Raw genomic sequence first — 16,337 nt, forward strand, 5'->3', positions numbered from 1 at the left:
GAGAACAGCAATGTAGTATTCTGTACATGGAAAGACAGTGTGTAAGGATAAAAGGGAATGTTGTCCTCCACATCCTGTACCCTTTCTTATTCTGTGCATTTTGTCATAAAAGTGGTCATATGTTTGAAAAGTATTTATTGAATTCTCTTGAACTTCCACTAGAGGGTAGTCTAATCCTATTCCTATACTGAAGTCTAAAATGTCAAGGGCTTTTCTGAGTTATCTCTATTGCTTAGTTTATTTTGTATGACCTACTTAAAAAGACTGTTACCTTTGTCTAGAACAGAGGATTCTGTTAATTCTTAGATAACAAAGTGCTGTAAGAGAATGACTGACTTATACTGAGCTTGCATCTTTCTTTTGATCTGACCTGTTTTGCTTTCTCTGTACAGAGTTTGAGAGTGCATCTAGCAGAGAAACTGTTCGTTTTTAGGGTTCTTTACTGTTCTTCCTCTGGGATGGTCTCCTCCCAAAGATTTGTGACGTTCTTTCCTGCACAGCTGTCAGGCTCTCCCAAATGGCTTTTCCCAATAAAATTCCACCCATCTTTTCCGCTGATCACTAAATGAGACATATGCTGTTGTTATAGGGAGCAAAATGGTGAGGCTGGAATTTCTTATAAAAAGGTACATTTGTGTCCACGGAGGCCTGCTGGTGTTTTATGTACGTGCATTCTAAGTCTGGTTACCAGATTGACTCATGTCTGCAACTCGTTTCCTAACAGGAGATGAGCAGGGTGTGATGGGGAGATTAAATTTCTGCCCGTTTAAATTCAATATAAAATATTCAGAATACATACCATATATATGCTTATAATTATTATTTAAAGGTTTTTTAAAAGTTTTTAATATAAAAAGGGAAGAAGATTTATGTTCATCAATATAAATCTTCTGTATTTCATTACTGACTTCAAGCCTGTTAAGCGTTAAAATGGAAAAGTTCCATTGCTTCTTCTGCTTTAACTCACTGGTAATGGGGCCTGATTTGATACACTAATAACAAAGTACCATCTTGTTTAATGTTTTCAAAGTTCTCTGCCCATGTTTAACTTAACTTGTTTACAAAATTTAGGGTAACCTTCTAATATTTAAATTAGATGAACATGAATCATAGATTTGCTTTCTTGGTTATTATTTTATGTTTTAGAGTAATAGAATCATTCTGTCTCCAGAAATCCTTTTTAATTGAATTCAGCAGACTAGGTATTAGGGGATACAAAGATGCAAAGATATAGTCTTTACGCTTAAGACATTCACAGATGCCTGAGAGAGGTAAGAGTACACAACTTGTGGTAGAATGTCAGAGTATAAGTCCTGGGCAGGGCTCATAGGTCTGTGGAAGCACAGAAGAGGGGAGAGAGCCCTGCAGGCTGGAAAGAGGGTGGGCTCTGACTTGAACCTGCCAGGGAGATGCAGGGCAGGGAGGCAAGTGGAGACCTCTCAGGAGAGGCAGAGGCAAGGGGGCAGGAACACACAGGACCCTCCTCGGAGTGGTGAGCAGTCCTGAAGGAGAGTGGTAGTGAGGTTGGAAAAGTAGGCTGTGGCCAAGGAATGAGGGACCCTGGCCACAGCTTTTAAAGGGGGAGAACATAAACACAAGTTTGGCAGCAGCCATAAAGTGACCACTGACTCTCCCGAGCATTTTAAATCTCGGTTTGCCATTCAGCACGGGAACATGACGCTGTTGGCCTACATATCAAAGCCTCACTGTTATCCAGACCCCTCTATGCTAAGGATAACATGCGTGATGCTGAAGGAACCAAGTAGCTTAAAGCTGAATGGATTCCGTATTAAACGTAATTATTCTAGTTCTTATCACTTATCAAAGTGAAATAGCCTTTAAATAATCCTATTAGCTATTAGAACGAGCTGACATTGCTTCTTCAGGGCCAGTGACACCAGCTCCCAGGCTGAGGCTGCTCGTCATTTTTCCGTTTAATATAATAACAAAAAATAACCTAAATAGCAACTAACATAATAGCATCATTTTGCCTGTTTCCCGCCACATAAACTCCTTATGTACCATTTATGACATTATTAAAACCTTAGATATAATTTTTCATTGATTAAAACTTAGATTTTGCACACTGTTTCTGGTTAGGCTTTCCATAGTCACATATATTAGCTGTTGTATGTTACCCCTGAAGATAGATTCCAAACTGTCATGAACTGCATTATCAGTCTTTTCCAGACTTGCCATGATCTACAGTGATAGATCAGTATGATAAAAATCATTACCTAAAATGTCTTTGAAGAGGAATGCTAAACTACTTGTCATCACATTTTAACTTTTCAGTAAAATTTTATATTCCCCCCAAATCCATGTCTTTAAGCCCTAGACTCTACCAAATAGAGGCGGGAGTTTTTAGAAGCATAGATATTTAGTAGAGTTAAAATTTAGGATATTAGAAAATGTGAACGCTTCTGGATTTAACAGATCTCCAGATCAAACAGGTCAATTAAAAACGGACAAAATATGTATCTTAATAAACCTAAAACTGCAAGTTGAAATTTAGGGAATTTGCGCCTAATGTAGGTGATACAGAAGCTAGTTTAGAAAGTCACGTGACAATCGAGTGGCTAAGGGAAGGGATTAGACACACCGTCCTTGTAGCTTAGCTATCCGAATGAAACCAAGGCTGGAAAGCTGCACAGCCAGCTTGCTCCTTCCTCGAGGCCCCTTCCTCCGGACGGCTGTGACTCCCAGACGCGGGAGTCACATTTCTTGCTGAGTCTCACTCTCCCTCATCTCCGTTAGATGCCTCTCCTTTGAGTTGTCACAGCACCTCAAGCCAAGCTCTGTCAGGCAGTGTTGTCACTGAAATATGCCTGCCCTCTACTTGAAGCTCTTTGAGCGCAAGGGCTATCTTTTTCATCTTTGTACCCCGGTGTCTGGCCCATGTGGTGAGTATTTGGTAAATGGCCCTGATGCTGTTTGAGTTCTAAAATCTTTGACCTCTGAAGCTTTTCTGTTGTCTGAGAAAACAACCAGTCCTCACCCCTATAACTATGAAGTCTTGGTTTACTTACGCATCTATCAACTGGAAATCATTTTATGTAAGAGGGACTCAGTTTTGATTCCTGACTGCTCTTCACTAGCTAGGTGACCTTGGGCAGAGCTCTGAAATAATTTCTGCAGGCTTTGGCTTGAATCTTTTAAATGAAGGATTTGACGTAGATTATCTCCATATTCCAATGAAGCTTCAAAGCTCTGTGGCCTAGAGGCAGAGTTGAGCTGTTGAAAGACCAGTGGACAGTGAGAACTACTTCCTGAGTGTTTGTACATCTGTGCAGTGCCTTGGAGGTTTCTATATATCATGTGCAAGGCAGAACAAATGCTAAAGTAACTAGGAATCTCAGATATTAAATTGTGTCCGGCATAACGTGTTAATTATACTTTGCTATATTCGCATATGAAAATTGACTCTTCATGTGTGGTGTATGAGATCATTAGGATATCATACGTTAGATTAATCAGGATACTCTGTTTCCTCATCCTGGTTAATAAAGTATTTTTTTAATTGAAGTATAGTTGATTTACGATGTGTTGATAAAGTATTTAAAGTATTCTGGAAAGTTCTGTCTTAAAAATGTTCGAGATAGAAAAATATACTCAAAAAAGATAATTTGAAGTATATTTTAATGTTAGTGCATTTTATTTTGCTTCAAGAAAGTTTAATAAAAATATTAGATAAATGCAGAACAATCTCAACAGTTCAGACTTTTAACTTTTGGACACTTTTTTTTAACTTTTGGACACTTTTCTTTTCTCCATGATCAAGGATTCTGATTTTTGACGTTTGTTTCTTCTTTTGACCTTCTGTACTTTCAGCTCATTTAGAGGCTAGTTTTGAGGAGGTAGAAAACCACCTGCTGAATCTGGAGGATTTATGTGGACAGTGTGAATTAGAAAGATACAAACATATGCAGTCCCAACACCTGGAAAATTACAAGAAAAATAAGAGGTGAGTTTGAAAAATTGACCATGATATTCATTTTCAGTCTCAAAGTTTTCCACAGTACTTTACATGCTACTCTTTATAAGTTTGGACTGATAAAAGACAAAGGTGTCAGGTAAATCTATTTAATAAGCTTTCCAAAACTTTTTTTTTTTTTTCTGGTACCACTATCTGTTGCTGTTTTATTGGAGATGAGTTCTGGAAAGCTAAGGCCGGGATAGATGGTGGAGGGGAGAAGTGCAATGGGCAGAGCTTCCCAATCAAGTAGAACCCCCGAGCTCATTTTCTCCAAGTGGCAGATCCTGCGCTGCTTTTTCCCCTTTTCTTCTCTTTTATTTGGAGCAGGAGGAAAAGGAACCTAAGCTCAGGCTATGGAAAGGGGCGCAGCTTTGTCACATGTTGTCTATGAGACCTTCAGCAAGTTATTGAATCTCTTAGCCTCAACATGTGTAGCTTGTAGTGAAGATAATATTGTACCGGCTTCCTAGAGTTGTTGTGAGGGTCCAGTGAGATGGTCGTTATCAGATGCAGTGTGTGCTCTGTCAGTAGTGGTTATTACGGTGATAATTTTCATTAGACTAACCTGAACTGCAAATGGGTAATAAGATTTGGAACTATGAAATTTTATTTGTCATTCTTTTCTTCACTCTCACCCAGTGACTTAGATTTATTAGATATATAATTAGTACATTACAATTTATATGTTACAAAATGAAAATCAACTTCGTGTTTGGAAAACAGCCTCACCTTTAATTTGAGTAAAAGCCAAAGTGTACTGGACAAGTCTTAGCATGTTTCACATAATTGAATTATCATTTTAGACGTATTTAGAGGAATTGTGTAGTAGAAAGAGCACTGTCATTAGTCGGAAGACCCAAGTCCTGGCTTCTACTAATTCTTTGCTCTTGGGCAAGCTGTTCACTTTCCTTTATACTTTATCCTGTTGTTAAGCTTTTCTTGGCAAGCATTTGAAAGACGTCTTAAAAAATTACATAATTTTAGTAAATTTAGATAGGATAAACAGATTTGTTGATAGCACCTGTTACTCTGAAATAATGTAGGAAAAAATAGTGTGCCAGTTGAGGATTACCAGCTTATAATCAGTAGCTTGAAATCTATAGGTAAAATAATGGTGAATTTTTCAGGTTCTGATAGGCCAAATTTTAAAAAATTATAAAATTTATTTCTCAAGAACTGCATGAGATTAGTGTAAGATGTCATAATAGGTTTTAAACCTAACAGTTTCGGTGAGAAATACCAAAGGTGGGAAATTTAAATTAACTAGTACTTTGATGGACCTTCCAAGACTTTGAAAAAAATTATATATGTAGATATTTTGTTAATGGTTATTCATAGCATCTTCATAAAATAAATATTTATTAATAAAGGCCAAAGTATTTTGCATCTGATTGTCTAATGAGACATTAGACTTGTGACTTAGCTTGAAATCATATTTTTATCCTGAAATGATAAGTACTGATTTAATTCACAATTGTTAACAGTAATATGATTTGTTTTGGTTATTGTGAAAAGTCCTTGAAAACCTATGCTTGATTTCCTTCTCTGGCACTTCCTACCTATATGACCTTTTGCAAATGACCTATCTTTGGCTTTCTTATCTGTAAAATAGAGATAATGATATACTTTCCTGCAAGGTTATGGAAGATAAGGGAGAGTTTTGTTAAAAGGGCCAAATAAAAGCTGGTCCATTTAGCTTACAGAATCATTGGTGATTCTCAGTTCTAGTTAACTTGCCTTTCTAAATACAAATAGTGGAAATACTACGCAACATTGCTTAATTCTGTTTATCAATATAAACTGTAATCTTTCCGAAACTTTTTCCCAGTTTTGTTGAGATGTAAGTTATATGCAGCACTGTATAAGTTTAAGGTGTACGACATCATGACTTGACTTACATACATTGTAAATTGAGTACCACAGAAAGTTTAGTCAACATCCATCATCTCATTTAGATACAAAAAAAGGGTGGGGGGGTTTCCTTATGATGAGAACTCTTAGGATCTACTCTCTCTCTCTTTTTTTTTTTTTTTTTTGCCGTACGCGGGCCTCTCACTGTTGCGGCGTCTCCCGTTGCGGAGCACAGGCTCCGGACGCGCAGGCTCAGTGGCTATGGCTCACGGGCCCAGCCGCTCCGCGACACGTGGGATCTTCCCGGACCGGGGCACGAACCCGCGTCCCCTGCGTCGGCAGGCGGACTCCCAACCACTGCACCACCAGGGAAGCCCAGGATCTACTCTCTTAACAACTTTCATTTATACCACACAGCAGTGTTAACTGTCATCGTCATGTTGTACATTACATCCCTAGTACTTACTTATCTTCTAACTGGAAGTTTGTGCCTTTTGACCACTTTCATCCGGTTCACCTTCATCCCTTATCAGATTTATGATGGGCAGATATTTTTTCCCATTCCATAGGTTGTCTTTTCATCTTGTTGGTCACTTCTTTCTCTGTGCGGAAGCTTTTTAGTTTGATGTCGTCCCGCTTGTTTATTTGTTATTTTGTTGCTTGTGCTTTAGGTGTGTCATATCCAAAAAAATCATTGCCAAGACCCATAATGAGGAGCTTTTTCCCCTGTTTTCTTCTAGAAATTTTATTGTTTTGAGTCTTACATTTAAGTCTTTAATCCATTTTGAACTCATAGGGGTCTTTACACCTGAATATTCGATTTTCCCAGCACCATTTCTTGAAGAGACTGTTTTTTCTCCATTGAGTATTCTTGGCTCCCTTGTCAGATATTAGTTGACTGTATATGCATCGTCTTCCTGAAATTCTTAACTTATTTTATTCAGGATATAAAAGGATGAACTATCTTCTTCAAAGAAACCTTTTGGAATCAATTTGTTTAGTTAATACACACACACACACACAACACACACACATATATGGCTGATTAACAATCATTTGTAGTGTAAATAATTTGAGTTGACAACACTGAGAATGAAGTAGTTTTATTCAGTCAAATGTAGATCAAAAAATATCTTTCCAATAATAAATTATGTAGAATATTTACCATTCAGAGATGTCTTATTTACAGTTTATTCAATCTAGAGGTTATCAAAACTGGGAATATTATGAAGGCTAGTGTCAATAAATGGAAAAAAATGAAAAAAATGGCATATTATTTAGAAATAATGGAGGTAAATACTGGAAAAAATCTGTAGAAGGGTTGAATGTAGCTTCTTGCAAAAAGCAGGACAGAAAGGTGGGGAGAGCTCAGCCGAGGAACTAATCTGCTTCATCATAAATCCTTGTGGGTACTATTTGACTTAAGGAATGTACATGTACTACTTTGATAAACATAAAAATTGAATTTAGAAATTTTTTATTGGCTACAACATTCCCTGAAGTGTTTTACAGGAACAGTGGACTGAGAAGATAGCCACTGGCATTCCATGATCAAATAAGTTCCAGAAACACTTTACCCTGTATTTGCCTCATGGAACTTTGTAGTACATGTCAGTTTATTAAGGGTTCCGAGAATTCCTATAGTAGAGAAATTTGACTCAGCATTTCACAACTTACTTGCTTATAGAACCAATTCATCTCTAATACATATTAAAATTCTGTGACTTGATATTCTATATTACACCATTTGAAAAACTTTCAAAGACCCCAAATTAAACATTTTATTATGTGGTCCACAAGGGAAGAGTTTCTTAAAAATAAGCCTCTTTCCTCTTTAACAAGGGGCCCTACAAACTAATGATTTTTCTTTTCTTACTCTGAAGAAGATAATGTGTAATACAAAGGTTGTGTGTGTGTGTGTGTGTGTGTGTGTATTACAGTGTACCCACTCTGTAGCTTTCCAGAAAATCTGGGTCAGACAACTAGATGGGGATGGGGAGAGTGGGAGAATGAAGGATAATTTCTCACACACCTCCAGTGCTAATCGTGTCTACGATAGGCTCCGATGCACTTTCTCATTTTGCTCCCATCAGAGACTGGGGAGTGGGCAGGCAGCGATTGTTGGAGCTGGGGAGGAGATTGAGTTACGTGAAATTATGTCACTGCTTAGGGGCCAGCATCAAGGCCAGGGTCTTCTTTTTTTTTTGACTGTTGCACTGGGATAAGTGGAATCCGTCCCAGATGTTGGTATCAGTGCATCTGTAGTTGAGAACGGATATACGATATTTTGTCATATATTTGATAGAAGTTCCCGGCACAGAATAAATTCCTGCCTCCTGTGAAAAGAGGGATGTGACCCATCCCAACAGTAATGTGGCTTACTATGGCAGATTCTCAGTGTGGGCAGAGGGAAACATAGAGCTTTAGAACACTCCTAGGGGTGTATCTACCCTTGAAAAACATTTGAATAGACGGTTTAACCTAAGTATCTCTGCATTGAAAAAGGACATCCTACTTTAGCTGGTTATCTAATGAAAGTGACATATAAGCAACTGTATAATTGTAGGGAGAAGATACCCATAAATAGCTTTTCTAATAACTCTTCTGCATATAAAGTGATATTGCTATTACTGATAGCTTTTTTTTTTTTTTTTTTTTGCGGTACGCGGGGCTCTCACTGTTGTGGCCTCTCCCGTTGCAGAGCACAGGCTCCGGACGCGCAGGCTCAGCGGCCATGGCTTATGGGCCCAGCCGCTCCACGGCATGTGGGATCTTCCCGGACCGGGGCACGAACCCGCGGCCCCTGCCTCGGCAGGCGGACTCTCAACCACTGTGCCACCAGGGAAGCCCTACTGATAGCTTTTATGGACAGGAATAGACACCGCCTTGATCAATAGTAAAACATGGTATAGTGCATGAAATATGGCTGTAGGCAGAGACAAGTACTGGTACCAGTAGTTAGGTTGTCATATGGTTCAGAAGATGAGTTAGCCATACAAGTGTAACTCCTAGATGCCTTGCATAGGTTTTCATAACCAATGGGACATACATTTTTCATCAAGTAGGAAGCGTTAATATTGAATATATGAGCCACAATAAAGAACCTAAGACCATTGACATTGTCTAGCTAGCAGTTAGAGAAATGGACTTGAGATTCGGGAGTCAGCTAGCGTTTGTAGTCATGGGTGTGGGGAGAAATAGATGATAAGTGTGTACATGATTTTATTTATTTTTAACTTATTTGTTTGGTTGTTTGGCTGTGCTGGGTCTTAGTTGCGGCACATGGGATCTAGTTCCCTGACCAGGGATCGAACCTGGGCCCCCCCTGCATTGGGAGTGTGGAGTCCTAGCCGCTGGACTGCCAGGGAAGTCCCTGTACATGATTTTAAAAAAAAGATAATTTCAGACAATTATATTGAAGAAAATAGAACAGAATAACGTTATAGAGGTGGGGAGGGTTGCTTCGCTGGGGTGAGCAGGGAAGGCCCTTCGTGGAGGACACGTGAGAGCTGAGACCTGAGTAAGGAGGCAGCCACACGGGGATGGGGGATGACATCCTTCCAAGCAGAGGAGCAACAGATACGTTTAGAAGAATGAAGAAGTAGAGCTAAAAAGAAACTCAGCCTTCTAAATTTGTCATCTTTTCGGTACCACCATAATATTCCTTAGAATTATTATCGAGATTCTTCCATAATAATTTAGTTAAAGTTATATGTGAGTGATTTAATTAAATATTTCTTACTTCCAGACTTTTGGATCCTTTGTTTTCCCGTTCAGTATGCAGCATACCATCAGAATTTCTCTGAAAATAGCTACATCTTGAAGAACAGTGTAATTTTAGTATTTCAACTTAATTATAAATGACTCATAATTTTAACACAGTCTTGCTTTGGACTTGAAATCTGCTTTGGGGCATACTAAACTCTAGAAGCATTTTTCACTGATTCATTTAGACTTTGAAACTTAATTGTCATCTCTTAGAAACTCTCTCCTGTGAGTGGGGGGCACTGCTTCTGTTGATAAGATTCAGTGCCCAGGCATATTTTGAGAGAGTCATTAATCCTTTTGCTTTATGTATTACAGCTAATGCTAAGGAACTATGCTCTTCTTTGTGTTTTATTTTTATGTTAATGTGGACTGTAGACAGTTTAGAAAATCTTTAAAGCAAAGCATAACAGATTTATTTGAGATGTTATCTTTAGTAGTATTTGACCAGCTTATGTTCTAGAGAATAACCCACCAAACTCCTGAGCTTCAAGAACTGACTGTCCACTAGACAGGCTGTGGGCCACGGGTCTGAGCTGCTCTTCCATGTCAGAGTGTTGAGGATGGTGTGCCTGGGAGACTTGCCACAGGCCTGGCTTTGCTGAGAATAGAACAGAAGAAACCAGTGGCATTCTCCAAGGTGAACAACAGAGAAGGAGGTCCAACAGAGATAGGCAGAAAGGCAATAACTGGCTCCCGAGGTTCTGCGTGGAGATCCATTTGGGTGCTGAATGGAAAGTAGATCAGGAGAGCTTTCCTTCGGGCAGTGCTTTTACAGAAAGGATCCTCCCAAGCTGGAATAACAGGGACCAGACTTACTCTCCCACCTGATGCAGCCAAAAAACAGACAAAATAAAGGAAATAACACTTTGGAAGACATTGGGCAAAGAAGAGAAGTGATCTCCTTGATCGATAGGAAACAGGTGGAACGAGCCCTGTGGTTTCCCCAGCATCCTGCCTTGAGCGTTTCCAGGCTAAGTGCAGGGAGGGGCCCAGGTAGAGCCTGGCAGACTCTCTGAACTGAAGAACAGCTGAGCACCTGGGGACCCAAGGCAGCCAGAGTTCACAGGACACAGTACCAGGGAGAGAGGATACCGAAAATCTGCAGAAAGCTCCCCTGAATATTCAGCAAAGGACCGGTAATTCATGTGAGGAAACCACCTGAGGCAGGAGGAGATATCATCAAAAAGGGTCAGCTAGCAGTGCCCAGCGCTCACATCCTCGCACTGTGCCTGAGCCCAGCGGCCAGACTGAAAAAGCTTAGAGTTCCTGGGGTACCAGGCAGAGCCCTCAGGAGCGTATCCTTCAGCAGGGGTACAGTTAGCCCTTGACTGAGCCCTGTTCCAGACCTGCTTAACTAAGCATAAAAGCAAGCATCAGAAAGATCAAACTGTTTCCAAATAAATTAACTGTATCCCAGACAAAGCTGAGGAATATTTGTAGAAATACAAAAATAGCTCATAGCCAACGAGGTAGATCATTCTGACAGGTTGCTTGTGAATGGACAAGATGCATGGCACACTGAAGTTAAAATATTGTTCTAGAGAAAGATCGTATACAGGTTGTGTCATATTGAGACGTTCATGGAGACCAAATCCATGATGCACTTTAAATATTTAACCTGTATTTTTCTTCTTAGTCTTTAGGTAACTAAGCCCATTGACAAATCAGTCCTTATGTACCTGACCTCTTGAAACTGTCCTTTTTTTACTTCTATAACACTCATATCCTAAATTTTCTTCTCTACTGTAGGTTAGTGTCTAGTTGCCATTGTAGATGCTTTAGTTCTGTTATTCTCTTGGGTTCTGTTCTTGGTTGTTGCCACCTCCCATTCTATGTATTAAAAAGATCTTGTTCTATAACACATGCCCCTCCACAGTACCTGTGTAAGGAGCAAATGACAGCAGGGACTTCTAAGATACAGTTTTGTGAAAATTACCTCAAGCAGGTAGGCCAGCTCTCCCCCAGTGCCACCTTCATCCACTTTCTACCCTCTTAACCACAAACTCACCAAGTGCATAAGGGTACACATTTTCATGACTGTAGAATGCTAAGAAACAAAAGATTGGGTAATAGTGAATAGTAGCTGGTCTTTTGTGAAAGAGGTCTTGTAAGATCTTTCCTATGAACTTTCCTATCCATCAGCCATAACAAAGGGACACTCTTCTACTGTGTTCAATACAGAAAGTATTGCTGATCATACTTTTAAAACAATTTCCCCTAAACATTTTCAAATATGAAGAAAAATGTGAGAGTTGATTTTGCACTTCACATTTTGAATGTGGTATTTTGCCATAGAGAATCATTGTGTAAGGTTTTTATCATGGATTTGTCCTGGGGAAGCAGTTTAGTGTTTAGAGAAAGTGTGCTTCCATCTGTGAGATGATTGTGTTTATGGAGACATTTATCCAGTGGTTCCAATCTATTAAGTTTGCATCTGTGGGTCTGATTTAGTTGATTTCTATACGTATACGGATTTAATATACTTCTTGCAACACTCCATAGATTTATTTATTAATGTGATGCTTTTTTTTTTTTTCTGCCCTCATAACCCCTGTAGAGAAAATGATTAAATAGCAGTTTCGCCCTTTGGAAATATTAGATTTTTGAGTCTGGTGTTATTTGGTGAATGTTTTAGTTTCAGGGTTGGTTATGCTAAATTTTGTGACGGCCTTTGCTGAATTGAGTAAAATTTAAAATATGGTAAAATCTAAAGGAAGGCATTTCAATTCTTTCTACTTATTTGATCTTCTGAAAATATTATTAAACTTTGAAAAAGAAGAGACTCAGATTTTTGAAATTGCAAGAGGCAAACACGTTGTTATCAGATGAGAGACTATGCGGTCAAACTTTTGTATAAAGAATAAAATCCTCCCTAGTCCTAGCAAAGGCTTCTTTGAAGAAGCAGCTATTCTTAGTCATCCTGCAGCCACAGTACTTGATAATCATGACTTGCTGCTGAGTGTCTGTTGTGTCTGACTCTGTGCACATGTGTGATCAGGGCGGATGTGACATGCTCTCTGCACTTCAGGATCTCTGCAGTGTAATTGTAGAGATGATACCTGCATGGAGATCGCTGCATTACAAGGCGGTGCACCAGGTGTTATAAAACTGATGGACCTGAGTGCTATAGGAGTTGAGGTAAGGGGAGATGGCCATTTGAGTGTGAAGGATATCTTCATGGAAAAGGTGAACTTGGATAAGAGTTTGGAGAGTAGCCAGAACTTAGAACTCCTGGTCACCTATGCTTTTTCATTTGGTTAGCTGCGAGTATGACGTAATAATGATCAAGAGTGAAGCATCTGCCATGTTTTCAATCAGTGTTACCTGTCATCATCAGTTATACTTTCCCTCAAAACTCAGTTCAATCCTGGCTCCTCCAGGAAGCCTTTCCCGGCAACCCACAGTTTGTGAGTTGCTCCCTCCTCTGTATTCCTAGAAAATCCTCGGCATGGCTGGCATTATCAGAGCACTAATCTATGACATCAGTTTCTAACTGTTGCTTTACTTCTGTCTCTTCTCACTAAAGTTGCTTGAGGTTATGGAACGTGTATAACCCAACCTGAGCATCATTCCTACTGCTACTCCTAACATTATTCCTAGTGTCTAAGGCTCAGTACATTTTTTGTTGAATGAATGATCAAAGATTACATTCAGTATGAGAAAATGAATATTTATCCAAGGCACGATATTTATCATCGCGACAGTAGTGACGATGGGGAGAAATGGATGGATTCAGGACATGTTTTGAGATAGAATTAATAGGATATATTGATGGATTAGATGTGGCGAAGGAGGGAGATGGATAAACCAAAGCTTGAGGAACTTGGTAATGGCATGAGTTGAGATGAGAGAGACTGAAGGAAGAACAGGCTCTTTTTTTTTTTTAATCGATTTACTTTATTTATTTTTGGCTGCCATTGGGTCTTCGTTGCTGCGCACGGGCTTTCCCTAGTTGTGGCGAGCGGGGTCTACTCTTCGTTGCGGTGTGAGGGCTTCTCATTGCGGTGGCTTCTCTTGTTGCAGAGCAGGGGCTCTAGGCGCGCGGGCTTCAGTAGTTGTGGCGCGCAGGCTCAGTAGTTGTGGCTTGCAGACTCTAGAGCACAGGCTCAGTAGTTGTGGCGCATGGGCTTAGTTGCTCCGTGGCATGTGGGATCTTTCCAGACCAGGGGTCAAACCTGTGTCCCCTGCATTGGCAGATGGATTCTTAACCACTGTGCCACCAGAGAAGCCCGAACAGGCTCTTTTACAGGTATCGTTGGGAAGCCTGCTCCACTTTGAGCAGAGCTCTCAAATAGGCAGTTGCATTTGCGTCTGGAGCTCAAAGAAGAGATCAAGACAGGAAGTATAAATCAGGAAGTCAGTATGTGGATGGTATTTAAGGCTGCATAGCTGAATGAATTGCCTTGTGAGAGAATATAAGTTACGCAGAGGGCCCAGGACCAGGCTGGCAGAGCTCCAGCATCTAGTGGTCTGGAACGGGTAGAGAAGTAGCAGAAGGAGCTGAGGGAGAAGGAGAAAAACTAGAGAAAACTTTCTCAAGGAATCAAATTCTGCTGAGGGATTCGGATGAAAACTGAGAGTGAGCATTGCCTTCGGCAGCTTGGTGATTGCTGGTGACCCTCACTTTGCAGTGGTGGGGTCTGGAAGCCAAGCTGGAGTAGGTTCAGGACTGAACGGGCAGTGGGGGAGCTGAATCCCTGAGTGGGTTTCAGGGGATGGGAGTCATGTCTTTCAGCATCACCAGCCTTAGGTTTCCTACCTTCCAGATTATTTCATTAAGTTCCAAACTGAACTCATGCGCTGCCCTCCAAAATCTGCTCCTCTTCCTAAGTGTTCTGCTAACGAATTCCCTTTCCTTCCAGTGATCCAGACTAGAACTCTCACGGTTATGTACTTGTGCCCATGTCATCAGTTGCCATGGTCTGTTGAGTCTTCTCCATGGCGTTTTTCAAATTGGACTCCCTCTCTTCATGGCCATTGCCACTTATGTTGCCCTTTCCAGGCACTAGTTGGCTCTTCTTCAAACTCTTCTGATGGTTTCCTGAGTGCTCCCTGCTTTCTGCTCCCCCTCGTTAGTGCATCTGTCCATCACGGCTAGAATGTTCTTCCCAAAGCACAGATTTGCTCAAGTTTTTCTCCTGCTAAAAATAAAACCAAATCCTTTTAGCCTGGCACTCAGAATCCTCTACCTCTTTAGCCTCATCTCCCACTACTTTCTCTTCATTCAGCCTGCTCTTCTGAATTGTTCTTTCCTGAAGATAACCCACACCATTCAGCCTCCACGGCTTCACTTCCACCGTTACCTCTGCTTGACGTGCCTTTCCCTCCCTTCTCTTATATCTTCTGTATTTCCAGATGCTGTTACCTCTGACATTGTGGAGTTTGCCCTAAAAATTACAACACTTCAAGGCTTTCAGTGCTACTGATTTCCTTTATCAGTTCTTTAAAAGTTCCGTAGTACTGACTTTTAGCTTAAACCACCGTTATCTGTACCACCACTACCTCAGCCAGTCTTCTTTCTTAGGAATTGGGTACAGGAGTGGATTACTTCCTGAGAGGAAGTTTCTTGAACTGCCGTGGGCCATGACAGTCTGTAAGCAGAGGTGTCTAGGGAGAGCACCCGGCTCGCCTTTCCTCTTTTCTCATAGCAGCTTTCCGTTGCTTTGATGAGGCAGCCAGAAGGTTGGAAGGTGGGCATGGTAAGCTTCCCTTCCACGTGAAAGCTTCCCTCAATTGGGCAATGACTCATTAATAAAGTAGACACTGGATTCTTCGCTTTATGGTTTTTAGTATTCAGGGCGCGAGTAAGGGAAAAACAATGTCTGAAATCATTACTCCAAGTTTCACCTTTTTAAAACAGGAGGTGCTTTTTTGAAATTTTGTTTACTGCTGCATGTTCTAAAAGAAGGAAGGCAGACACTATCTAAAGACTGTAATCAGAGAGAAAAGAATTACTTCCTAAATACTGAACTGAGTATTCCGTCATCTTGTCCACCCCTTGGTGGCCATAGGGGATTGCTCACACGAGGGCATCAATAGAAGTAGAGAAAAAAAAAAGTAGATTGAAGCTATCTCTTCAGGATATTCTCTTACAATACATGTTGCCTTTCCGCCAGGGCTATTTCGGCTTTCATCCCGTTATTGGAGTGTAAAGTAGGTTTTAGGCATGTTTACTTTGTACCTAGTCTTTTAAGAATGCAGCTGGGCTATTGGCTCAAGGGAAACAATTGCACTCTTTTTTTTTAAAAATGATAGGATTGAAAATAACATTCTTTTTTCTTAGTTAATGAACTGTGGTGCTGGGGCAATACTATCATGAGTTGGTATTTTTAGAAAAAAGAGAGGGGTGAGATGACCATCTGATTTAAGAACCTTCACTTGGCTGTTACAAGAATATTGGCTTTTCAGTGGCACCTTGCCAGTTCCACCAGCCAGCTGTTCATTGTAGTCAACTGTTTTGGAGCGTGACGGGTATTGTAATTAGCAATGTGGAATACTGATTTGAGAATCTAAAATAGCTCTAGATTTTTAGTAAAACGTACATGCAAATAAAAGAAATGTCTCATATTTTGAGTGGGATAACAAACCTTTACTAAATGAATTTGCCTCCTCAAAATTATTAGTACTGGTAATGAGAAAAATATAATTACAAAATTATAAAGGAAAACCTGAAAAAAACTTGCTTTTGACTTCTTTGTCAAAAATGTTTTGTATTATGGGGACTTCCCTGGTGGCACAGTGG

At 40.2% G+C, this 16,337-nt stretch overlaps 1 protein-coding gene across 1 annotated transcript in view; it reads left to right on the forward strand.

The window, feature by feature from the left end:
- Positions 1 to 16,337, forward strand: part of DTNBP1 (dystrobrevin binding protein 1) — a 115,284-nt gene that overhangs the window by 36,730 nt on the left and 62,217 nt on the right. The window contains exon 6 of the mRNA XM_082848813.1: positions 3,832 to 3,964. Coding sequence (XP_082704939.1) covers positions 3,832 to 3,964 — 133 coding nt within the window. The remainder of the gene's footprint in view (positions 1 to 3,831; positions 3,965 to 16,337) is intronic.

Source organism: Leucopleurus acutus, assembly GCF_964270905.1.
Source record: "Leucopleurus acutus genome assembly, chromosome: 10".
NCBI lineage: Eukaryota > Metazoa > Chordata > Mammalia > Artiodactyla > Delphinidae > Leucopleurus > Leucopleurus acutus.